At 46.2% G+C, this 25,309-nt stretch overlaps 2 protein-coding genes across 2 annotated transcripts; one reads left to right on the top strand and one right to left on the bottom strand.

Moving 5' to 3' along the window:
- The first annotated feature begins 724 nt into the window (after positions 1–724).
- On the top strand, positions 725–8,284 carry NDUFC2 (NADH:ubiquinone oxidoreductase subunit C2). The gene is made up of 3 exons (XM_030558166.1): positions 725–924; positions 4,009–4,152; positions 8,063–8,284. The coding sequence occupies exons 1-3, from the start codon at positions 786–788 to the stop codon at positions 8,110–8,112; spliced, it is 333 nt and encodes a 110-aa protein (XP_030414026.1). The 5' UTR covers positions 725–785; the 3' UTR covers positions 8,113–8,284.
- Positions 8,285–12,521: 4,237 nt separating this feature from the next.
- On the bottom strand, positions 12,522–14,321 carry THRSP (thyroid hormone responsive). Its single transcript, XM_030550852.1, has 2 exons — positions 13,804–14,321; positions 12,522–12,809 (listed from the first exon to the last, which is right to left on the bottom strand). The coding sequence occupies exon 1, from the start codon at positions 14,218–14,220 to the stop codon at positions 13,828–13,830; it is 393 nt and encodes a 130-aa protein (XP_030406712.1). The 5' UTR covers positions 14,221–14,321; the 3' UTR covers positions 12,522–12,809; positions 13,804–13,827.
- Positions 14,322–25,309: the final 10,988 nt, after the last annotated feature.

Genomic DNA, 25,309 nt, shown 5'->3' with positions numbered 1-25,309 from the left:
GCACAGCAAGAGGGGGGCAAAAGATTTGAACAGGGATCTATCAGACACATGTTCAAATTACTGAGCTATGGGATATTCTGATTCAGGGGCCTTCAGGCTTCTGATGAAGCTGTTCCATTGTAGATACATAGTCAGTTAAGCAGATGCTCTGGCTCTTGGGGCTCCCGCCTCCTAGCTGTGTACCCTAATCACCAGGCTACAATGTCATTCTCTGGCTGGCCCAAACACTTAATACTGATAGAGAGTTCTTGGGCCAGAAACAGCTCAGAAAAGGATAAGAACTGTAAAGTTGATGCCATGGGAAAGGGGGGTTGAATTCAGAAATTTGAGCATGGCCTCTAGTGATTATTGTGTAAGTCAGCTGAATCCCCACGCTTTGGAGTAGGGGATTCAGCTAAAACGTCTGATTTGCGCCCTCTTCTGTTTCAGAGGGGAGGGGTATCTAGCAATCCGAGACTTGATTTCTGACGAACCAAGTGTAATCTGGACACTGATTGAACCACAAAGGCGATTGGAGGGGGATGTTTCTAGTTGGGGTACTCGCTGTTTCAAGATTCATGTAATAAATCTCGGGGGATTTAGAAACACCCTCCCCCGCAATTGGCCCGCACACGAGGCCCCATCCTAGCAGACCCCACTTCACACCACTCTGGGTGCGGGGCGGTAAGAGCGCCGGAACCTTGGTGTCCCGGCTGCCGCGAGCTGGCGGGTCGCTATTGGGACGGTACCGGCTGTTGCCCTTGAGCTGGTGGGGCGGGTGCGTCGCTGTGCGCGGTCCGGGCACCATGGTGTTCTTGCCCGACGAGTCGCGGGGGCTCCCGCCGCCCCCCATCGTGAACAGGAACTCGGTGTGGCTGGGCCTGGTGGGCTGGTGGTCGGCGCTCCTGGACAACGCCTTCCACCGGCGCCCGATCATACGAGCTGGTGAGGGGCGGGGGGAGCTGGAGCTCGGACTGGGGGGGCAGGAGGGAGGCTGGCTGGGGGGCGGGCTGAGAGCCTGTTGGAGGGAGGCTGGCTGCGGGGGTGGCGAGGCTGGGGGGCGGGCTGAGAGGCTGGCTGGGGGGTGGGGGTCGGTGAGGCTGTTGGAGGGAGAGGGAGGTTGGGGGGGCAGGCTGAGAGCCTCTTGGAGGGAGGCTGGGGCGAGCTGAGAGCCTGTTGGAAGGAGGGGCAGGAGGGAGGCTGGCTGGGGGAGCTGGGAGGCTGTTGGAGGGGGGACTGGAGGGAGGCTGGGGGGGCAGGCTGAGAGCCTCTTGGAGGGAGGGGCAGGAGGGAGGCTGGCTGGGGGAGCTGGGAGGCTGTTGGAGGGGGGACTGGAGGGAGGCTGGGGGGGCAGGCTGAGAGCCTCTTGGAGGGAGGGGCAGGAGGGAGGCTGGCTGGGCGGTGGGACGGGACTGAAAATCTGTTGGGCTTTAGGAGACTGTCTGGGAGGCAGTAGGGTGGTGAGCTGGTGGGGATTGTGTGTGTGATAGGGGATTCTGTAGGCAGTGACCTAGGAGGGACCAGTGAATAGCTCCTGGTGGAAGAAGGGATTTATTATTATTTTATTTATTGTGGTACGGCCTAAGAGTCCCAGTTGTGCACCAAGGTATCATTGTGCAAGGCATGGTACAAACACACAGCAAGAAGATTGCCCCTGCCCTAAAGAATATCTAGGGCTGGAACACCCACAGAAAAAAAAATAGTGGGTGCTTAGCACCCACTGGCAGCCAACTCCTTCCCCTCCTTCCTAGCACCTCCTGCCCACTGCAATCAGCTGTTCCACAGCTTGCAGGAGGCACAGAGGGGGAGGAGCAGGTGTGATCTTCCTCTCTTGTGTTATCTGGACTGGTGATTTGCTAGGTCACTCCAATCCTTGACTTTGGGAGCCAGCCTTACCCTGCTCTGCTGTGAGAACCCCTGCTCCTGGGCTGTTCACGCACAGCGTCTGGTATGTAAGCTGCTCTTTGGATTGTGCAACTGAATGACACTAGCCAAAATCTCTGGTCCCGGACACAATCCTAGGAACCTCCATCTTGCAGTGTCCAGTTATGCCCACTGGGCTCTGCAAGTTTGAGAGTTAATCAATTTAACAAAGAAATTGGTGTGTATTAGGCTTGTTATCCCAAGGGGAGACTCTGACATGCTTCAAACCAAACGCACTGCTTCAGGTAGATTAAACAAACATCTTTGTTAACTACAAAGATAAATTTTAAGTGATTACAAGTCAAAGCATAACACATCAGATTTGGTCAAATGAAATAAAAGCAAAACACATTCTAAGCTGATCTTCACACTTTCAGTGCCCTTACAAACTTAGATGCTTCTCACCATAGGCTGGCTGGTTGCTCTTCAGCCAGGCTCTCCCCTTTGATTGGTGCTTCAGTTGCTTGGTGGTGATGTCTGTAGATGTAGGTGGAAAAGAGAGGAAGAACATGGCAAACATCTCTCCCATTTATCATGTCCTTTCTTCCCACTTGGCTTTGCCTTCACCCTTCAGAGTCAGGTGAGCATTACCTCATCGCAGTTCCAAACTGACCAAAGGCGGGGGGCGGTGGGGACTCACTCAAATAGATTCTTTTGTTGCTGCCTGGGCCAGTGTTCTTTGTTCCTGTGAGGCTGGGCCAGATTTGTTTCATACCTGCCCTGATGAGTTGTGAACTTCCTCTCTGCTCTTAAAGAGTTTTTGCCTGGGCTCATTTTAAGCCATGAGGATACATTTTCAGCCTCATAACTATATACATGAAATTATAACATTACTATGACATCACTATAACAACATTGCTGAGTGCATCATGAACCTTCTGAAGACACCGGACATGACAAACTTTGCATTGGATACCACACAGTCATTTTACAAGGATGGACATGGGGGTGTTCCCCTGAGGTACAGAGCATCACAGCAGGGATGGGGTGTGCTCTGGGGAAGGGGCAGAACTGGGTGGGAAGAGGTGGAGTGGGGATGGTGGCTTGGGAGAAGGGAAGTGGGGCAGGGCTTGGGGAGGAGCTGGAGTGGGAAGAGGTGAGAGTGGGGACTAGGAGGAAGGAGTCAGGTGGAGGCGGGGCCTGGAATGGAGCTGTGGGGTTAAGCACTCCCAGGGCCTCGAGGGAGTTGGTGCCTGTGATGGGGTGAATCTACACCTCATTGAGGTATCTAATCCTCCCATACAACCCCAGTCCTGACAGTGCCCCTGGGCCTAGAAGGCAGATGTGGGACTCTTACCAATGATGCCTCTTTCTCTCCTCATTTCCTGTGAAGGGCTTTTCCTCTAGACAGCTAGTGTCAGCTGACAGATGTGGACTCTGATGGGAATCTTTCTGTTTTCCACTTTGCTTATCCTGAAAATTTGATAGTGGCAGTCTCATCTGTATCCTGTACCTGTTTTATTATGGAAGATGAATATGATCAGACTCAGAGCCTGTCAAGACTTCCTCTATAGTCCCGGGGATCTAGGTGTATGTCTATCTGATCTTGACTGAGGATTCTTGCTCAGATGTTTCAGATGAATGCGTAACACCATCATGTCCACTGCCCAGTCCCTGTTGGTACCTGGGATAATTCCTTCCCTCCGGTCCCATTCCTGGTGATCAGTTCTGTGCATGTGAGCAAGCATTGTCCTAATCCTAGTTAGGCATCTACTTCCATCGATATCCTGATAGCGCAGGTAATCATTCATCTTTTTCTTGGGGATTCTTCCTGTATCCGAGATACTGATCTCCAGACCATGGCTCTAATAATAATAAAATCAGATTGTGCGAAGTCACCAGTAATAAATATTCAGCAAATCTGGGTGGCTTTTGTCTAAGTTGGGATCTTAAACAGAATGACTGTTGCAGCCTTCATGTTGAAGGCTGTTACCTTCAGAATGCATCCCTACCACCTATGAGACTAAGGCTGCTATTTTTGTGGGTCTGAATTTTTAACAAATGCATGTTGAAACCAGTGGGGGAGAAAAATCCTAACTTCCATGTGTAGCGATGAGATTTATAACTTTACTTACCACTTTCTCTGGATTTTTTTCCACATTGCAGGAGTACACCGTCAGGTCCTGTACACCACCGTGGGCTGGTTTGTTGGATATTATCTCAGTAAACGTGCAGACTATATTCATGCTAAACTGGACAGAGAGCTGATGGAATACATTAGGCAACATCCAGAAGATTTTAAGGAGAAAGGTATACTGAGTTGCTGTTTTAGAAAGACCTTGTGCACTAGTTAATAAGTGATAAATTCTGGTAGGCCAAAGTCAGAATCTGATCTTTCATAATAGGCCACAACTGGCTAGTATTACCTCTGTGACTGAGTCACAATTTAAAGTGATATAGAAAGTCAGGAAAGTTATGATAGAGAAATGGACCTTTCTTACTCAACAGATCTGCTGCCTTGGTGTTTTTCTGTTGTTTCCATTTACTTGACTGAGGAAATAAGTTTGTAATAGTAAGCACTCCAGAGGGAATATAGCTATGGAGGAGCAAACTGAATGATAGATGTTAGAGATGTCAGAGACCTAGTTTATTATTTTTTGTATTTTGGTAACCAAGACTGGGGCTCCTGTACTAGGCACTTTGCTAACTTAAAGTGAGAGATGGCCCCTGACCAAACAGCTTACAATCTAAATGATAGTAGGTTATCCATTGTGGGGCTGTTCTGTGCAATGTGTTGTCCCTTGTGTTTCTAGGTTTAAACATCCCATTTGATTGGCTTCTACCACCTCCTCTGGAGGCTGCTCCATTGCTTCAAAGGTTTTACTAGATTCTCTGATCTTATCTGATACCAGTAGGAACTGTCTGTTAAATTCCCACTAGAGCTCTAGTGGTGATGATATGAGGCAGACTGAACCCAGCTTGTTTTTCAGATCCACTTTGACAGCTGGGAACTAGGTAGGGGGAAATGACTTCGTATATTTTGTTCTGGAATAATTGTGAGAATGAATGTGGACCCTGCCCCCACTTCCAGAAGGCCTTCTTACAGAGTCACACTTCAACATTAATCTCCATGAACTGCAGTGTTTGCATCAACGGCATCTTTTGGCCAATTTTTTGTACCTCCATGATCCCTGAAATTCAGTTTTCTGAACTGTGATTGCTGATGACTATGGCAGCCCAGCTAATCTGTTCTTTGTCACTTGAACATAAGAATGGCCATACTGGGTCAGACCAAAGGTCCATCTAGCCCAGTATCCTGTCTTCTGACAGTGGCCAATTCCAGGTGCCCCAGAGGGAATGAACAGAACAGGTAATCGTCAAGTGATCTATCCCCTGTCGCCCATTCCCAGCTTCTGGCAAACAGATTTTATAGACCTCTATCATATTTCCCCCTTAGTCATCTCTTTTCCAAGCTGAAAAGTTCCAGTTTTATTAATCTCTCCTCATATGGGAGCCATTCCATACCCCTAATCATTTTTGTTGCCCTTTTCTGTACCTTTTCCAAATCCTATATATATATATATATATTTTTTTTTTTTTTGAGATGGCATGACCAGATCTGCACTCAGTATCCAAGATGTGGGTGTACCATGGATTTATATAAAGGCAATATGATATTTTCTGTCGTATTATCCATCCTTTCCCTAACAATTCCCAACATTGTTAGCTTTTTTTGACTGCCGCCGCATATTGAGTGGATGTTTTCAGAGAACTGTCCATAATGATTCCAAGATCTTTCTTGAGTCGTAACAGCTAATTTAGACCCCATCGTTTTATATGTATAGTTGGATTTGTGTTTTCCAATGTGCATTACTTTGCATTTATGAACATTGAATTTCATCTGCCATTTTGTTGCCCAGTCACCCAGTTTTGTGAGATCCCTTTGCAACTGTACGCAGTCTGCATGGGACTTAACTATCTTGAGTAGTTTTGTATCATCTACAAATTTTGCCACCTCACTGTTTACCCCCTTTTCCAGGTCATTTTTGAGTATGTTGAACAGCGCTCGTACCAATACAGACCTCTGGGAGGACCACTATTTATCTCGCTCCATCTGAAAACTGACCAATTTATTCCTGCTCTTTGTTTCTGATCTTTTAACCAGTTACTAATCCATGAGAGGACCTTCCCTCTTAACCCATGACAGATTATCCAGTGAATATAGTGTACTTAGATTTTCAGAAATCCTTTGACAAGGTCCCTCATGCTTGTTGACCCTCTCAAAGAATTCTAGTAGATTGGTGAGGCATGATTTCCTTTTACAAAAAACATGGTGACTCTTTCCCACAAATTGTGTTCATCTATGTGTCTGATAATTTTGTTCTTTACTATAGTTTCAATCAATTTGCTTGGTACCGAAGTTAGGCTTACTGGCCTGTAATTGCTGGGATCACCTCTTGGAGCCTTTTTTTTTAAAAATTGGTGTCACTTTAGCTATCCTCCAGTCATTTGGTGCAGAAGCTGATTTAAATGATTGGTTACAGACTACAGTTAGTAGTTCTGCAATTTCACATTTGAGTTCCTTCAGAACTGTTGGGTGAGTACCATCTGATCCTGGTGACTTTTTAATTTATCAATTTGTTCCAAAACCTCCTCTGACACCTCAATCTCACAGTTCCTCAGATGTGTCACCTCAAAAAGAATGGCTCAGGTTGAGGATTCTCCCACACATCCTCAGCCATGAAGACCGATGCAAATAATTCATTTAGTTTCTCAACAATGGCCTTATCTCCTTCAGGTACTCCTTTAGCATCTTGATCATCCCATGGCTTCAACTTTGTACCATTGCTATAATTTTAATAGTTCTGGAATATTGTCTCCTCATGCAGTGTAAAACTGTTGGCATAGAGGTAGGAAAGGAGGGCGGTTAGTGTACAACTGTGACCATTCTTTTCAGAAACTGATGAAAAATGGCTAATGAACCCATTGTGATCCCTTCAGAGGCAAGCTGGAAATTGTACTTAGACTATCATAGTGAACCATAGATGACTATTCTGTGATTCAGGCTCAGGCCTGGTCTACACTGGGAGGGGATCAATCTAAGATACGCAGCTTCAGCTTTGTGAATAACATAGCTGATGTCGATGTACTTAGATTGACTTACCATGGTGTCTTCACTGCAGTGAGTCAACTGCTGCTTCTCCCCCGTCGACTCTGCCTGTGCCTCTCGCCGAGCTGGAGTATAGGAGTCAACAGGAGAGTGCTCGGAGGTCGATTTACCACATCTAGACTAGACACGATAAATCGACCCACGCTGGATCGATCGCTGCCCGCCAGTCTGGCGGGTAGTGAATATATACACTTAGTATGCACTCATTATAAATTACATTTGTTTGCAAGAATGGAAACTTAGCTCTTGATCAGTCACTGGGTGTGTGTGTGTGTGTGTTTGTGACAAAAGTAAAAGGCAGAGGGGAAAGCTGCCTCTTCAGAGGGTTTCTTCATTTCCAGACTGAATCAGATATTAAGTGGAGTTTAGCCTGATTACTTCCTCCCCAAACTCTGGGCATTAAAAGCCTGATTCAAAGTCCATTGAACTCTGTGCAACATTCTTCATTAGGCCTGGAGCACTAATCCTCAATTTACCTAGATTGCAACATTCACTGTGTCAACAAACTAGTTTAGTGACTATTCAAATAAACTAACATGCCAGGTGAAATAAGCTTTAGTAGAAACTTTATGGCTCCATAGTACAATAGAATCTTGCTAATTAGCATTGCCTGAGAGAGCCATTGTGACTGAATTTTAGAAAATTAGCAAGTAAACAAATATGATGATGGGAAGTTTACTGCCTAGCAAAATATATTTGGTTAAGTGGAGTTTAGTTATGATTTTCCATTATGTGCCAGTAAACATTCTGTAGAAGTAATGAAGTTCTTGTTAATGAGACCTCTTTACAGGGCTCTGCTATTAAACCTTCACTGGGAAGGGGAGAGAAGAATGTTTAGTTTGTGAAGCAAAGTGCTTCTGTAATAGAGTCTGATCCAAAACCCACTGGAGTTAATGAAAGACAGGATCCCGTTGACTTTGAATGGGGCTTTGGATCTGGCCCATAGCAAATGTTCTGACTGACTGATTATTGATTAAATATTGAAATCTTAAAAAAACCTCTCTAAATGTTGAATAGGCTTTCCTAATTGTACTTGATTACCTTTTGCAGATAAGAAAACCCTAGCTGAAGTTCTGGAGGACTTCCATCCAATTCGCTGAAAACTTCTCAAGAACTACAGACTTGCTCAGCAGATCGTGTTTCGTGAGACCACTCCCAAATATATTTGAGCAGACTGTATGTCAGTTATTTTTCAAATGAAACTGGTTGAAAAACAAAACAAAAAAAAAACTACCCTTACTGTATTCTTATAATTAAAACTATGAATAATTAGTGTGTTCCATTTGTTATTAATATTTATCTCAGTATTTTGCAGTGCATTTAGCTCTTATAGTTAAATTTTAATAAAGAAAGAAGCGACTCAAAAACTATTGCAAAATGAGAGCTACTGCACCAAAGAAAGTGGTGGAGGTCAGTTACTAGTCTGTTGATGTAGAGGAAAATACAGGTCCCCTTCTTCCTGAGAGCGAAATTTAATCCGTGCCTTCTGTTGTTGTTAACGCATTCCTTCAGTCTTGCTCACTCTGTGGCCTTGCCCGTGCAGAGCTCATTGCAGGATCGGGGCCAAAGTTAGCCTTGCTAGGAAGGGTTTCCATAGTGGCTGAGAGAGAACACAGTATTGACAAGGCATCCATACATGATCCCCCTTAGGATCCGATTCTCCACTTGCTTTCTCTCTGTCATTACTTAGATCCAATTTTTTGCCAGCTTTGGTGCCTAAAGTTAGGCCCCCAAATCCAGATCTAGGCACCACCGTTTGTTGTTTTTTCTTTTCCCCAGAGATGCTGAATAGCCACAATACCTCAACTTCAGTGGGAATTGCAGGTGCTCAGCATCTCTGAAGATCAGGCCACTTATTTAAATGCCTAAATATAGATGTGTCTAAAATTAGACATTGAAGTTGTTGACCTATGGGGTGATGAGACCCAGACTCATGACTGATTATTGAGATCCAAGACAAATGTCTGAAAAATTAGTTAAAGTTTAACTCACGAATAAGCTTTTCCAACTTTGTGCAAACTGCTCCCTCATGCCCTTGGTGCACATTGTAGTTTATCACTTTTGGGCCATGCTTTAATCTCATGACCCTTGTTTGGTGCAGAATTTGTTGCTAAATTTAAACCTTTTATTTTGCTGCTGTTACTGTTCAAACTTTTTTCTTTATACTTGTATAGAATCCTGGAAATGTTAGGCTGGAAGGGACCTCAAGAGTTTGTCTGTCCCAGTCCATCTCCTTGCACTGAAGCAGGATTAAGTATACCTATGCCATCCCTGACAGGTGTTTGTCTAATCTGTTCTCTAAAACCTCCAGAGATGGGGATTTCGTAGCCTCCCTAGGTAACGTGTTCCAGTGCTTAACTATCATAATCATTAAACTGATTATCTTAATATCTAACCTAAGTATTCCTTGCTGTAAATTAAGCTGATTACTTCTTGTCCTTCCCTTGTACACGGAAAGCAGTTGGTCACAATCCTCTTTATAATAACCTTCTACATATCTGAAGATTATCAGGTCCCCTCTCAGCCTTCCCTTCTTTAGACTAAACATTCCAAATTCTTTCCGCCTTTCCTCATAGGTCATGTTTTCTAAACCTCTTGTCATTTTTGTTGCTCTCACCTGGACCTCACCAGTGCCAAGTACAGTGGGACAATTACCTCCCAAGTCACCTTGTTAATACAACCCTGAATGACATTGGCCTTTTTCTCAACAGCATCACACTGTTGACTCATGTTCCATCTGTGATCACTATAACCCCCGATTCTTTTCTGCAGTGCTGCTGCAAAGCCCGTTATTCCCCATGTTTGCCTTCCTAAGTGTAGTACTTTGCACTTGTCTTTATTGGATTTCTGCTTAGTGGTTTCAGAACAATTTTCCAATTTATCAAGATCATTTTGAATTCTAATCCTGTCTTCCAAAGCACATGTAACTCTTCCCAGCGTGGTGTCATCTGCAGATTTTTATAAGCATACTGTGCACTCCACCAGCCACATAGTTAATGAAAATACTGAATAGTGCCTGATCTAGAACAGACCTTGGTGGGAACACCACTTAATAAACTAATCTCTCAAATTGGTTTCCTGAGAGGTGCTGTTAACAAATTGTATCTGGTCTAGATTACTCCAATGCTACTGAATCTCAACATATAACAATCTTATCTAAGGCACCGAATTTGCTTCCTCCAGTGTCTGAAATTAATCTTCAGAATGCCTCTTTCCTAGAGGAGCCATTACAATTTGAACTCTATTTAGTTAGCATGCCCTCTGCTTGTGTTGTTTAGCTCCAGTGCAGCATGTAAATAATCACTCCTAACTTCAGATGACACATGGCAGAGACTTGAGTAACCTTCCTTAATCGGGTTGCCTCCATCACTGCTTCTGCTTAAAAGTGATCTCTAAATTTTGAGACTAAAATACTTTGTCCATTTTCTCTACCTTTTAAACATTACTTTGAAGGGGAAATATTTTGAATTACATAACTCCTCAAAAAGAACAGGAGTACTTGTGACACCTTGGAGACTAACATATTTATTTGAGCATAAGCTTTTGTGGGCTACAGCCCCACTTCATCGGATGTGTGCAGTGGAAAATACATATACACACAGAGAACATGAAACAATGGGTGTTACCATACACGCTCATTAGCATACACTAACGAGAGATCAGACAGGAAGCAATAGCTTCTAGCAAGCTCCCTCTGTTCTGTCCCTGAGCCCTGTCCCCCTCCTCTGTTTTGTGAAGAGGGAGTATGGGGGGGCCAGGAGCAGGAGGACATCCTGACAGCACCTCTCTCCTTCCCCCTCTCCCCCTCCCTAGCAAGCTGGAAGCTCCTGGGAACAGCTCCAAGGCAGAGGGCAGGGCAGGAGCAGCCAAGGCAATGGTGGGCGAGACAGCTGAACTGGTGCTGGGCAGCTGCTGAGCCACATACCTTATGGGGAATTTAGGGGAGCTGATGTGGGGGGGCTGCCGGCCCCCGCTGGTTCTAATCCTCACAAGGAGGGGCTGCTCTTCCAGAGAATCCTGTAAGTAGTGGACAAAGCAGGCAGCTGCCAGACAATGTTATAAGGGAGCATTGTGCAACTTTAAATGAGCATGTTCCCTAATTGATCAGCAACATAACGACGTTAACCAAGACAACTTTCAGTGAGGAGTTACTGTATAAACATGCTGGGTAGGAAGGAATATGAGTTACTGTATAATAACTACCATGCAGTGACAACCTAATGGGAGAGCAGAACCCCTTTCTTTCATGTGATCTACAAAAATTGTTGTGCCTCTGCCCTAGCAGTGAACAATTATGCTGCACAACCCAAAAGCCTGGGTATACAGTGCAATGTACAGTAATTTGGGAGTTCATAGAAGCAAACCAACTGACAAGTAACAAATGGTGAAATCAGCAAGGCATAAGTTGGCTCTGTTTAAAACATAGGGAAAGGGAGGGGCATAACTTTTTGTTAAGTGATTGAAGCCCCTTATTTTTATTCCTGTCCTTTGACTATCCCATTTGTGGCATGGTATGTTTTGTGCAAGTACAAGCAGCCAGCTAAAACTGTTAGTGAAAAATAGGTTTATCCTGCACCCAGAAAACTGGACAAATATCCTCTAGTAGATCTGCGAGTAACACCTGAATGAACTAGCACTGTGCTTTCTGCTGGAAGCAGTCATCACCTTCCTTCCCAAGTGCTGAAGTACATCCCCTCTTGCCTAATTCCTGGACAATTGGATTTTTGCTCATGGGTGGTGGGTATCATAGGCTGGGGGGGCTGTGCCTCTGCACACAGCCTGACATGGTCCTATCTACGCTCTGCCCCCAGGTCCCCTCCTGCAGTTCACAGTGCTCTGCCCCGGCTGGGCTGGCCAGCCTGCCATGGGGACTTGGGGCTGCTGGCACTGAGGCCTGCTGGCCGTCTGGCATTCTGGGGCTGGGGGCACTGCTGCTGCATGGCCCAGTGCTCGGGCTGGGGCCATGGTGGGGGTGCTCTGGGCTCCTGCAGGCGAGGGGTGGTGGTGGGAGGGGCAGGGCCTTGGGTAGAAGGGGATGGGCCAGGGAGTAGCCTACCACCATGGCTGGGTCATTGGCTGCCCATGACTTTGCTGGTTTAGGGAAAGGAAAAACCTCCATGAGTAAAATACTGGCCCCCCTTGACGTCATGACTAGCATCCATCCCATGTCATTTTTTTCTTTCCCTCCTCTCAAAGGAGAAATTGAGTGGGGTTTTAAATAAGTAATTTAATGTGTTACATCCCCTGTGTTCTGTGGGTGCTTGAGAAGCAAATTGAAGACGTGCACCTTTATACTTGGAGTGGAACGTGGTGATGTTGGTGAAGTATTTAGTTCCTGGGGGAGTTCATTCCACAGTCTTGGACCAGCCCTTGAGCAAACCCTGTCTCCTTCCCAGACAACCTTTATGCTTGAGGTACAGAGTTACACATGCCTGAGGAGTATTTCAGTTTGTGATGTTTTATTATCAAGTAGTGGGTGGAAGCAGCCCACTTTTAAAAGTATAGTGACAAGTAAGAAAAGAGGATTATCTTTCTATCTTACCCGTGATTTTCAAACTTTACACAGCAGCAGCATAATACAATGATTTTTGCCTCGATAGTTGAAAATTAACATGCATGTGAGGTATTTGAGATGGACAATGAGTTCATGTTACAGCAAAGAATGATCATATTTATTCTAGTTATTACAAAACGTTGGCTATCAGATGGCCAGCATCTATGGTGTCAGTCAAGTAATTCACCAACAGTACTTGCCGGAGGACGTCAACTGCACGCAGCACAAGGGTGGTAGTGTGTCCTGTGGGATAAGCACAAAATAGTCAGCAGTTTTGACATGTTCTCTTTTATGTACGTGTTTGAGGAAGTACTGATTTTGATACTGCATTTATTGTCATTCAAAATAGCCAACACGGGGCATTTCTAGGTTCCAATGCTTGAATCATACCTAAATTTTTAAATTACAAAGTACTGTTTTTCTCAAGTCTTTGCCACATACTAACCTCCATTAATCCTCTATTTATTACAAGAAGTACAAGAGGTGAGGTTTCCCCCTGGAACATAGCTCTGTTCCTATTAACTACATACACTGTGAGAGTGCCTAGAGGCCTGAATCAGCATCTTTGTGCTAGTGCTGTACATGTGCACACGCACAAAAGAGTCCCTGCCTCCAAGAGCTTGTCTCTGAAGGAAGCATTTGAACTTTTCACTGATCAGTTAATTTCAAACTTGAAACTTAATTTCAAGTGCGTGGATTTTTCTAATGTCAGAAAATGAATGTAGTCTTTATAGAGCAGCTTTCACCCCAGAGCACTCCGCAAACTACCGTCCATCTAGCAGCACTGTACAGTAGCCGATAGGGTCTCCAACATATGGCACGTCCAAGGATCCTCAGCCAAAACACTAGTCTTACTACAAATGTTCTGTGTTCTCTTGTCTCTTCACACAGCAAGAGAGAGAACCTTAGTTATTAAGGTCTCATCTGAAAATTGGTGGACAATGTGAGCTGTCTGCCTTAAAACAAATAATCAAATCCCTCTTTAAAATTATCTTTAAGAGGCAAGTAAAAGACCCCCATTTGGTAAAATGGATACAGTACAATTTCAGTACCTTGGAAGAAAGTGATTAAGCCTCCCACTAGGATTTGAACCTGTGTGTCCTGCTGTTTTTAGGTGCTGATAACATAATTATCAGTTAAGCTAGACTGATAATCACTTAGATTTTGGAGAAAGGGGAGTGGACACTATTTGGGATCTCAGAAAACTTCAACACAGATATAATGGCTGAGGTCTCACCTTTTGAAGTTATTGGTGGATGTTTCACCAGGTAAGCGTAATTTCACTCTGGTTGATCTGTCCTATAATTTCATTGTATTTTCTGGTCAGGACATTGGCTTTTCTGGTCAGATGGGTCAGGACCCGATACAAGCCTGTAAAGTGATGATAAAGCAGTCCTTCAAGATCGGCCTCCTCTCCATTCTCTTGTACTTCCTCTCTGCTTGTGATTTGGTGTTTGATTTCATTTAGAGGTGCCAGTCTACCCTCCACCGCGAGTTTGATGGATTTCAGTTGCATGTAATACTCATACAGGTCCCTGTTGCCAAAATCACCAGTGGATGTGTCGTCCTGTTGTTCCAAGTAGACACCTCTGAGGAGGCTGGGAAACATAACGGCTTGTTCCATCTTGCGGATTGCAGAGAAGTACTCTTCCATGGCTGTGGTTGGATGGCTTCTCTGGCTCTGAATCTTGCTGGCTTCTGCAGGTCTGAACAGGGATGCTGGCTGATGGTGCTGAAGCCTTTCAGGCTGCTTGGCTGTTACGATGAGGGTGAAAGGAGCACAGCGGACAGGTGGTTTTTAACAGTGGAGGGAAGGGGTGTGTATACCAGCTAAAGACACTCCTCTGTTTCCAGCTGATCACACCACTGAGTGTCTGCAGGTCTCAAAACCTGTTTAGTAATCTGTTCAGGGTCAGCATTGGGTCTGTATTTGCAAACTGGACCTCACCCCAAATGATACTTAACTCAATTTCAGAACTTGACCTTAAAGCAGGAATTTCATAGGTCATGTTATCTTTCAATGACCAGATAAGAAAATGACCATGAAGATAACTGCTGATCAGAACAGAGTTTTCCCTGCCCCCTTTCCCAGCCCCAAATTGGAAAAGCTGATGTCTGCAGCCTTCACCTCTTGCATCAGCTTTTCAGAGTAATGATTTCCCCTTTTTGTCCTGACTCATTAAGTTTGCACATAACTCTGCCATTGCTGGCAAGCTAAGTAACCTTGAAACCCATATGTCTATCTAGAACATGAGACTCAACAAGCATGTGTCTCACAAGTGATCAGCAAACCAGGTACATTTTATTAAGCTGAGAGAGTGGGAAGTTTGTTGGGGGGAGGAGAAAAATAAAATGATGAAATGACAGAATATGATATCTAGTCAAGATCTCTATTAGCAAGTGATCCTAGACTTCACTGTGTGAGAACAGACACAGGCCAACCATATTTCCAGCTGGTTGAGAGAATTTATTTTTAGCCATCTTGACGAGACACTCACTTTGTTTTTTGTTTTTGGAGGATGGTACTACAGTAGTGTGGTGAGTCCCTGCCTGAGATTGGAGCCCTATGATGCTAGCCCCTTTGCAACTTTACGCTATCAGACAATCCCTGCCTTAAAGAGTCAGTCTAAATAGAGCAGGCAGATGAAGGGTGGGAAGGAAACAGAGGCACAAAGAGGTGAAATAGAGCCAGGAATAGAATTCATGTCCTCTGACTCCCAATGCAGTGCCTTAGCCAATAGATTACGTTGCCATCCAAAAACCTTCCAAATGATCTTTAAGTGGCAGATGAAAGGGAAGTAGCCCAGTGGAGCTAACCCACTTGAAAATATCGTTCCCAAATTCATGGGAGAAATGAGCCCCACCTGGACTCCATTAATTAAGCCCACCAAAATAAAGGGAAAATAAAGTGTTGTGTCGTGTTTAGTACATCAGCTGTCTGCTCTATTCTTGATTCAGTGCTTCCTTGGGCCAGTCACTGAATTTCTGTGTCTTGATTTTCCCCATCTGTGAATTGGGAATAACAACACTTTACAGGAGTGCTAGGAGGCATGCTACGATGTCCAGTATTTGACAGGTATCCTTTTCATAATGGACAACCTCTTCTTCACTTATGGTGTTCCAGTGTCCTGTTTTTGCTTGACTCATTAGTTACTCCCTTCTCTTTGTGGTGTTAAAGAGTGGGCTAATAAATGTAGTCCTAAGCTGGGAACGAATTTTACAGATGAGCATGAATTGTGTGCATTGGCTTGGTCTCACTGATAACAAAACTACAGCATGAATGACTCCAACAAGTCCCCAAAATATCTCCTGAAAGAATCTTCTTGGAATTTTTTTTTTAATTACATCCATTCTTTTGTGGCTTTCTCAGTTATTTAAAGGCACAGTGCAGGTGGCAATTTTACTGCAGAAAAGCTTCAAAACCAGACTCCAACAAGAAACTGCTGAGCTGGAATTGATATGAAAACTAGATATAATCAACTTAGGCTTAAATAGGGACTGGGAATGGCTGAGCCAGTACAAATATTGAATCTATCTTCCCTTGTAAGTATTCTCACACTCCTTATCAAACTGTCTGTCCTGGGCTATCTTGATTATCACTTCAAAAGTTTTTTTCTCTTACTTAATTGGCCACTCAGAGTTGGTAGGACAACTCCCACCTTTTCATGCTCTCTGTATGTGTATATATATATATCTCCTCAATGTATGTTCCATTCTATGCATCCAAAGAAGTGGGCTCTAGCCCACGAAAGCTTATGCTCAAATAAATTTGTTAGTCTCTGAGGTGCCACAAGTACTCATAATCTTCTCTGTGATTTCCTAGCACACGTGCTCTTCCTGGGCCAGACCCTCAGCTGCTATAAATCAGCACAATGCCATCAATTTCACTGGTGCTATCTATGCCAATTTACATCAGCCGAAGATCTGGCCCAGTATTCTTAAATAAAGTGGCTTATGGACTACCAGCACTCATAGATTTTAAAATATGCCAGTTTAAAAGGAAAAACAGGATCCATCCGGTTGTAGATCCCATAAATAATTATTTGTATAGTCATATAGACAGAGGTAAAGAATGCAAAGATCTACCAAGTCACCCACTCCTCCTTGCCAGGCCAGGCTTGTCCTCTAGCCATCATTTTCAAACTTGAGAGCCTAAAGTTAGGCAGCTATGGGCCACATCTTTAACTGATGTAAATTGGTGTTGCTCCCATGAAGTCAATGAGCTATGTTAATTCACACTAGCTGAGAATCTGTCCCCATAGTCTCTAGTTAGGCTCCTAAATAAAAGTAGCTTAATTTTCAGAGGTGCTGAGGCCTCACTCCATCCACTAGAGGTCCCTGAAGCCTCAACATTTTAAAAACTCAGTGTAGACCAGCCCTTAATCTGTAGTGGAGAGGAGTGGGGGAAGCTGGGTCTCAGTGCCTCTCAAGTCTGGCCTCCATTACGGAGGAATTCTGTCCTGTTGGTGTAGGAGCATCTTCATTACAGCACTACAGCTGTAGCAAAGCAGCATTTTAAATGTAGCCCTGCTCTCAGCAACTGACTCTCAGCTGCCTGCTCTGCAGCCCATTAAGACTAATAGAGCAGGTATAGTTTTTAAATCAGCTGTTAATGTCTAGTGCAGAGGTTGGCAACCTTTCAGAAGTGCTGTGCCAAGTCTTCATTTATTCACTGTAATTTAAGGTTTCGTGTGCCAGTAATACATTTTAACATTTTTAGAAGGTCTCTTTTTATAAGTCTATAATATAGAACTAAACTATTGTTGTAGGTAAAGTTAAATAAGATTTTTAAAACATTTAAGAAGCTTCATTTAAAATTAAATTAAAATGCAGAGGCCCCCCGACCGGTGGCCAGGACCCAGGCAGTGTGAGTGCCACTGAAAATCAGCTCGCGTGCTGCCTTTGGCACCCGTGCCATAGGTTGCCTACCCCTGGTCTAGTGCAAACATGGTAAAGGAAATGGGGCAGCTTTGCAATAGAAACCAAAGCTTGCGTGCTGTGTCAATGAGGTCCCTTTAACACAGGGGAGCGCAAACTTTTTGGCCTGAGGGTCGCATTGGGTTTCAGAAATTGTATGGAGCGCCAGTTAGGGGAAGCTGTGCCTCCCCAAACAGCCAGGCATTGCCTAGCCCCCACCCTCTATCCCCCCCTGATTCTTGCCTCTTGAAACCCCCCCTGGGACTCCTGCCCCATCCAACCCCCCTGTTCCCTGACAGCCTCCCCCCCAGACCCCTGCCCCATCTACTCCCCCACTCCCTGTCCCCTGACCACCCCTGGAACCCCTGCCCCTGACTGCCCCCTGCCACCTCATCCTGCCCCCCCCGAACCCCTGCCTCCATTCAACCCCCCTGTTCCCGGCTCTCTGACCACCCCGACCACTATCCACACCCCCACCCCCTGACCACCACCCCGAACTCCCCTGCCTTCTATCCAACCCCCCCTGCTCTCTGCCCCCTTACCGTGCTGCCTGGAGCACCAATGGCCAGCAGTGCTAAAGCCGCACCGCCCAGAGCAGCAGGACAGGCAGCTGCGCTGCCCAGCTGGAGCCAGTCACAACACTGTGCAGCACAAAGCACCGGATGAGGCCCAGGCTCTGCAGCTGCGCTGCCCCAGGAGCTCACAGGCCCACCGCCCCAGAGCATTGTGCCAGCAGCACAGTGAGCTGAGGCTGTGGGGGACGGGGAACGGCAGGGATGGGGCTGGGGGCTAGCCTCCTGAGCCAGGAGCTCAGGGGCTGGGCAGGAGGGTCCCAACTCCTGTGGGCCGTACTTTGCCCACCTCTGCTTTAACGGCCTGATCAAGGAGAAGCCAAATACCCCTTTAATAAAGCCTTCTGAAAGGAGCCCTTAGTAAGCCAGAGCCCAGATAAAACCTACGTTCCAAACTGGAAGTCCCTGAGTGACAGCCACAGTTCCTTCCGCTGTAAGGCCGCAGGCTTCCCTGTGGGCTGGGCAGCTCCGTAGTGTTTCCTCTGATTGCTCAGGCTCTCTCCCTGGCCTCCCTGCCTGGAGAGCTCTGCAATCCCTTCTCTCTCTGCCCTTGAGCCAAGCAGAAGTACTGCTCCTATCTCTCTGCCTTAGGGGCATCCCTTCTTCAAAGGTCAGGCTCCTAGGAGCCCCCTTTTCTCCTCAGGAGCTTCCACCTAAACTCTCCTATGCCATTTATCAGGTTCAGGTGCTTCTTGCTCAACAACTGTCTTCCAGCTGCCTCAGCAGTTAACCTAATGCCAGGCAGATCTGGATTGCTCATTCCCTTCAGCAGAGCCTGTCCCAGGTATGCGGGATAGCTGACGCCTTTAAAGATTTAGTTCTGAAGGGAATAGGAGGGTTCTCCTGGAGTGTAACACTCTATATTCCGGCATGGGATTATCATTTGTGGGGGAGGGATAGCTCAGTGATTTGAGCATTAGCCTGTTAAACCCAGGGTTGTGAGTTCAATTCTTGAGGGGGCCATTTAGGGATCAGGGCAAAAATCTGTCTGGGGATTGGTCCTGCCTTGATCAGGGGGTTAAACTAGATGACCTCATGAGGTCCCTTCTAACCCTGATGTTCTATGATTCCACTGGTCAGAGGGTAGTGTGAGGTGCCCAGGGCCAAGGAAAGGTTAAATAAAGACATTCTCTCCCAGGACAGGCAGGGAATCCCTGTGCTGCTTTGGACTAGTGCTAATGGGAGTGAGGTGTGTCAAGTCTTAATACAGCAATGAGCTCCACACAGAATGAGCAGTGACTGTACATAATAAACAGTGTGGGGGTTTGGTAGCTGCTTCATCCTTCTGGGTATTTTTCTGTACAAGTCAGTGAGAGAGCACAGCAGGAGCTAGTCCAGCCTGCGCTGCTCAGCTCCACCAAGGACCCCAGGGCAATCAGTGAGAAGGCCCCAGCCTATATGCTAGCTCTAATCCTTAGCTCCACAGAGGCACAGTTCCATTGAAGCACTACAAGGGTCTCCCCTGGGCTGCAATAACCTCCCAGGACTCTGGGAAGGGCTACGCAGCCTGGGGCTGTATCATCTTTTCCACCTCATTGCCATGGGGCTGGATGGGGACCTTTTCCCCAGCCCATCCTCTGGCCCACCCAGTCCCCTCCTCCAAATGGACCCCAGCCAATGCATTGGGTCTGGACGGAGTCAGGGATTGTGCTGCTGGCTGAACCCTTATTCGGACTGAACCATTTTAAGGCACAAACTATTCCCTATGCTAGCAGCATCAACCTGATTCTGACATGGGATTGGAGGCAGTCCAGTGTGTTAGAATACTTCTGCTTTTCCTAAAGAGACTGGAAGGGAGACATACCTTTCAGCAGCCAAGTTGGCTCATGTCAACACAGCTAACAGGGCTGCTGTGCTAGGGGGAGTTATAAATAACAACACCCACACAACTACATCTACTAAGTAATGGAAAGAGTGTGGGAAGGAAAGAAAAGTTGAAACAAAGGAGACTAGGAAATGCAAGACCAGAACAGACTGATGGTGTGTCTAGCCAGGGATCCCATCAGATCTTAGCAGATAATCCAGAGGAAAGCATACCCTTGATAATACACTTACACACTAAATGCCCCACATCTGTTATAAAGATATGGGCCCTGCACCAATACACCTACACACTAAGTTTAATGTGACACAAGTGAGGGAGGCATATGGACAAATGAGTACAGGAAAGAATTTGGAGACAATAATAAAGTCATCTGGTTTTCTCAGGCACAGGAACATCTTGATAACTCAGTGGGGCTATTTATAATTGATAGCAGGAGTTGTTAGTTTTGTATGCTCTCCTCTTCTCTCATGGGCTTCATGGCAAGGGGGAGAATTTTGTAAGTGCCACTGCTAAGGAATGTGCTGGGTGAGCCAGCTCTGAGAGGGTGGTCAGAAACCATAACGCACTTTGTACCAGGGTCACCAAGCAGTGATGCTCACTCCTCCAGCAAGGAGATGCTGATAAGCAATTTCCATTGTGGGAGTGGAGTCCCTACATTCCAGGGCGGCCGTCACAGAGCCTGCTTGGGGTGGACTGGCATTCCTCAGATGGGCTTTGTGTACCTACAAGGGTGGAGCTGATAAATGGCTGGGAAGCAAAGGGTGGGACCTACAGCAATGTTTGTGCAGGCTGAGACAGCGTCTATTTAAGTTAGGAGTGTTTCACTGAGGATCAGATAATGCAAGGTGCTGATCCAGCACCCTTCACTCACTGCTGCAGCCAGTGGGAGTTGAGTGTGGACAGCACCTCACCGGAGCGATTAGGAGCTACCAGTGGTGACAAATGATGGCTCATTACATGACCCTTAATTGAGGAGACAGTGAAGTTCAGTGGGGTCAGTCTAGTAGGGTCTCCTATTGCTAGGGTGACCTGGAAATTTGCAGACGTCAGTGAATTGGACAAGGTCTCCCAGGTATTAGTGAAAACTAATGAGATTCTACTGTGCCTCCTGACAAGGCTCCATCCTGCAGTCCTTAGAAAAACTCCAAGAGGTGGCAGGACCAGGCCATCCCAGCCAGAGGTAAGCGGACTCAGTGGCTCTCCCAGGCAGTCTTGATGGCAGAGTCCCAGCTGGCACGTAAAACTGCCATCACCAGGGTGAACCCCAGCTCCAGCACAGCTACCCCTGCAGACACAGGGAGGGGCAGTATGCACCCCTCTGAGTCACAGAGCTTAAATCTGACCCTGAATTTACATGCTGGGGCCTCAAAAAAGTTAGCGCTGGCCCAAGGAAGTGGGAGGTTATGACCCGAACTGGGTTTGGTTGGGGAGCTCTGCTGAACTGGAGTCAGTGAATGCCCTGTCAAAGTCAAAGACAAAGCAGCAGGACTAAAAACAGGTACAACCTCCACAGAACGACAGATCCTAGCCTTGTAATCTCACCCTCTTGCTTCTTCCCTAGAGTCTATTTTATTGTTCAGTCCGACTTAAAACAATCCAAGGAACAGGGCTCCTCCTGGGCTTTTCATGGGAGTGTACAGCCAAACAGATGTCCCTGGTAGATGTTTCCTGATATTTGGTGTCTACAAGTTTTCCCTTGCCGACTTATTATATATTATTATTATTTGCATTACGGTAAGGCCCGAGAACCAGAGTCATGGATCAGGATTCCATTGTGCTTGGCACTATACACACAGGGCAAAAGGCAGGTCCCCTGGCCCCAGAGAGCTGACAATCTAAGTACAAGATAAGAGACAACAGGTGGATACAGAAAGAGAGAGACAGGAGTTCCTCCTGGTTCTAGCCTACCCACTCTCCTATACTTTAATTTTCTTATTTCACTTTATGTCACAGCATCAGCTTTCTTTAGGTATGTAATTTTTACCAGGATTTATTTTTAGAAAGAGCTATAAAATACTCATCTACCTATTGTCTGTCTAACAATCCGGAACAGAAGAGGCAGTTCCAATCTATTGGAAAAATACATCTGCTTTTAAAAAAAAAATGTTTACAGCTCATGTTATTTTCCTAGCAGACCCACAATAAGCCCTTGGAGCTGTTCCAGTTTATTGATAAGTCCATATTTATACAATATAAAAAACACCTATTTATTCACAATAAAAGGCATTGCCAAGTTATTTATTATTGGATAGGCACAAGGATCCCATCTCTTTTAAACAGAAGATCTGAAAGCACTTTAAAAAGGAGGTGAATATCATTATCCCTGTTTTATGGGTGGGAAAACCCAGGCTAAAGCTTACCCACCACACCAGAGGCAGGAACACAACGCAGCTCTCCTGAGTATCAAGCTAGTGCTCTGTCCACTAGGCCATACTACACTACTATTGCAGTAGTGCCTAGGAGCCTCAGTCATGAACTGAGCCCCCCCTTGTGCTAGGCACTGTACAAACACAGAACAAAAAGACATTCCCTGCCCCAAAGAGCTTACAATCTAAGTACACCACTACCTTGATATAATCCCACCCGCTATAACACGAATTTGGATATAACGCAGTAAAGCACTGCTCCGGGGGGCGGGGCTGCGCACTCCAGTGGATCAAAGCAAGCTCAATATAACGCGGTAAGATTTTTTGGCTCCCAAGGACAGCGTTATATCGAGGGAGAGGTGTACTAGTCCTCTGCCATGGAAAAGAGAAGAGCTACTAATGAAAAGTCCATGAGGGGAGGGGTTTACAGCTCCATGGAGCAGATGGCCTCTGAGCACCATGGATTCCAAGGAGATATGGGGAAAGTGGGGCACAACCTAGAGATCTCAGCCCTGCTCCACCTCACTGCTCTGTGTCTTTCCCGAACAGCAAAGTTCCCACAAAAATCTTTGGCTACTCCTCATCTGGCTACACACTAACTTCTCCAAGATAGGGACGAGAACCCATACAAATTATTCATGTCATAGGCTATAACACGTCCTTTATCCTTGCTCCAGTCTTTCAGGTGATCTGTACTTAGCCTCACACTGAGCCAGAGCACCCCTTATGTGGGTTTTTTACAGACGCAACAGTCATAGAAACAAAGGCAGTGCTGTGTAACTCCTGCTGGTCTACACAAAGCTGGTGACTATCCCTGAGGGGCCTGAGTTCCTAAGTCAAGACAGAGTTGATCTGGTTTGTGGAGTCATCTGTTTAAAAGCAACTAGAACTGGCTTAATTGCCTAGTGATGTCTGCAGGGTGCCATCAGGCCTCCTGAGGACATGTACACAGTGGGCCTCACCTGGTCACCGAGAACAGTTCCAGCACACAATACTCAGCGTTCTGCATAGAGACAAGGAATAGGGTGACCAGATCACAACACTAAAATATCGAGACACATTGAGGTGCCGTCAGCCCTGCCCACAGTCCACCCCTGCTCCTTCCAGGCTCTGCCCCTATGCTGCCCCAGGTCCCGCCCCCTCCCGGCTCGGCCCCCACCGTGCCCTTCCTAATTCCCTGGCCCCCTGCTGGCTTGCTGCATCACTCTTCAGTCCCCCACCCACCGCTCACCTCTTTACCCTCCCTGCCCGCCAGTTGCCTCTTCATCCCCCTGCCTGCCGCTCGCCCCTACGGCGCTGACTTCCCCTGTGCTGGGTGGGTGCATGCCCACCCCCGCCTCTTCCCCCCAAGCATCCACCGTCACTCCACCCCCATTCCATGCCTTTCCCCCTAGTCCCCACCCCTACCCTGCCTCTTCTTTATGTCCTCCCCTGAGCACTCCCTGTTCTTCCCCCCTCCCTCCTGGAAAGCGCTAAGCACTGCCAAACAGCTGTTAAGTGGTGGAAAGTGCTGGCAGGGTGGGGGAGCAGAGACACGGCACACTGGATGGCAGGGAGGAGAAGGAGGTTAGGAGGGGGGAGTTTGGCTGCAATTTTTCCCCACTCCAACCCTGGAGCACCCATGGAGTCAGTGCCTGCTCTTTACCTGAATATCGGGACAAATGGCATCCCAATCGTACATTGATCGGGACGCGGGACAAAGGGTTAACTAGTGGGACGATCCTGATTTTACTGGGACATCTGATCACCCTAACAAAGAACCAGCCAGGACACAAACACTGGCCCAAGGGGGCCTAAGTTTGTTGGAGGGGGAAGGCAATAGCAATTGTCAAGGTTTCTTTCCCCAGTTTGAACTTTAGAGTACAAGAAGTGGGGACCTGAATGAACACTTCTAAGCTTAATTACTAGCTTAGATCTGGTACACTGCCACCAGCCAGAATTTAGTGTCTGGCACACTTTCTGTTCCCCCAAAACCTTCCCTGGGTAATACAGATCCAAACCTCTTGGATCTTAAAACAAGGAGAAATTAACCATCCCCTCTCCTTTCCCCCCCAGACTTTCCCCTCCCTGGGTTGCCCTGAGAGGCTTCACACTGATCCAAACTCCTTGGATCTTAAAACAAGGAGAAATTAACCATCCCCCTTCCTTTCCACCCACCAATCCCTGGTGAGTTCAGACCCAATCCCCTTGGATCTTAAAACAAGGAAAACCAGATTCTTAAAAAGAAAGCTTTTAATTAAAGAAAGAAAAAAGTAAAAATTATCTCTAAAATCAGGATGGAAAATGCTTTACAGTGTACTTAGATTCATATAGACCAAAGGGACCCCACCCCTAGCCTTAGATTCAAAGTTACAGCAAACAGAGGTAAAAATCCTTCCAGCAAAAAGAAACATTTACAAGTTGAGAAAACAAAAATAAGGCTATTACTTACAATTTTGAAACATGAAAGACTGATTCAGAAAGATTTGGAGAGCCTGGGTGTACGTCTGGTCCCTCTTAGTCCCAAGAGCGAACAACAAACAAAACAAAAAGCACAAACAAATACTTCCTTCCACCAAGATTTGAAAGTATCTTGTCCCCCTATTGGTCCTCTGGTCAGGTGTCAGCCAGGTTTACTGAGCTTTTTAACCTTTTACAGGTAAAAGAGACATTAACCCGTAACCATCTGTTTATGACAGCAATATTCTATCAAACATCACTCAGTTTTACCCATCAACAGCTGACCACATCCTCAGGTTCCTGAGGCTTGGACTGTGACCTTCATGGTCCCGCTAGATTGGGCCTGCCCAGTTAACAGTTCTAAGAACTCTCCTCTCCTTCAGGCCGGCAGACAGGGTGATTGGGGAAGTGCAGAAGCAGCTTTCAATGATTCTCCAGGTAACAGCTCGCTGAGCGCTTCTTGCCAATGCACAAGCCAACACAGAGCTCCGGGCTGACATTGCAGGTCAATACTTCACACATTCCAGCTTCTAGGCTGTACTTCCCCAAAGGGAGGAACCGACCTAACGGCCCTAACAACAGTTGCCGGGGCTTTTCGGCAGATAGAACAGCAGCTGCAATGGT

Source organism: Gopherus evgoodei, chromosome 1 (assembly GCF_007399415.2).
Source record: "Gopherus evgoodei ecotype Sinaloan lineage chromosome 1, rGopEvg1_v1.p, whole genome shotgun sequence".
NCBI classification, from domain to species: Eukaryota; Metazoa; Chordata; order Testudines; family Testudinidae; genus Gopherus; species Gopherus evgoodei.
The sequence above is the reverse complement of the archived record's forward strand: the minus strand, read 5'-3'. Positions and strand labels throughout refer to the sequence as shown.

What these genes read in the sequence shown, in the direction of transcription:
- NDUFC2 (XM_030558166.1), top strand. Translation starts at nt 786, where the DNA reads ATGGTGTTCTTGCCCGACGAGTCGCGGGGGCTCCCGCCGCCCCCCATC. An exon ending in GCGCCCGATCATACGAGCTG is followed by an intron (nt 925 to 4,008) that starts GTGAGGGGCGGG and finishes TCCACATTGCAG; the next exon opens with GAGTACACCGTCAGGTCCTG. An exon ending in AGAAGATTTTAAGGAGAAAG is followed by an intron (nt 4,153 to 8,062) that starts GTATACTGAGTT and finishes TACCTTTTGCAG; the next exon opens with ATAAGAAAACCCTAGCTGAA.
- THRSP (XM_030550852.1), bottom strand. Translation starts at nt 14,220, where the DNA reads ATGGAAGAGTACTTCTCTGCAATCCGCAAGATGGAACAAGCCGTTATG.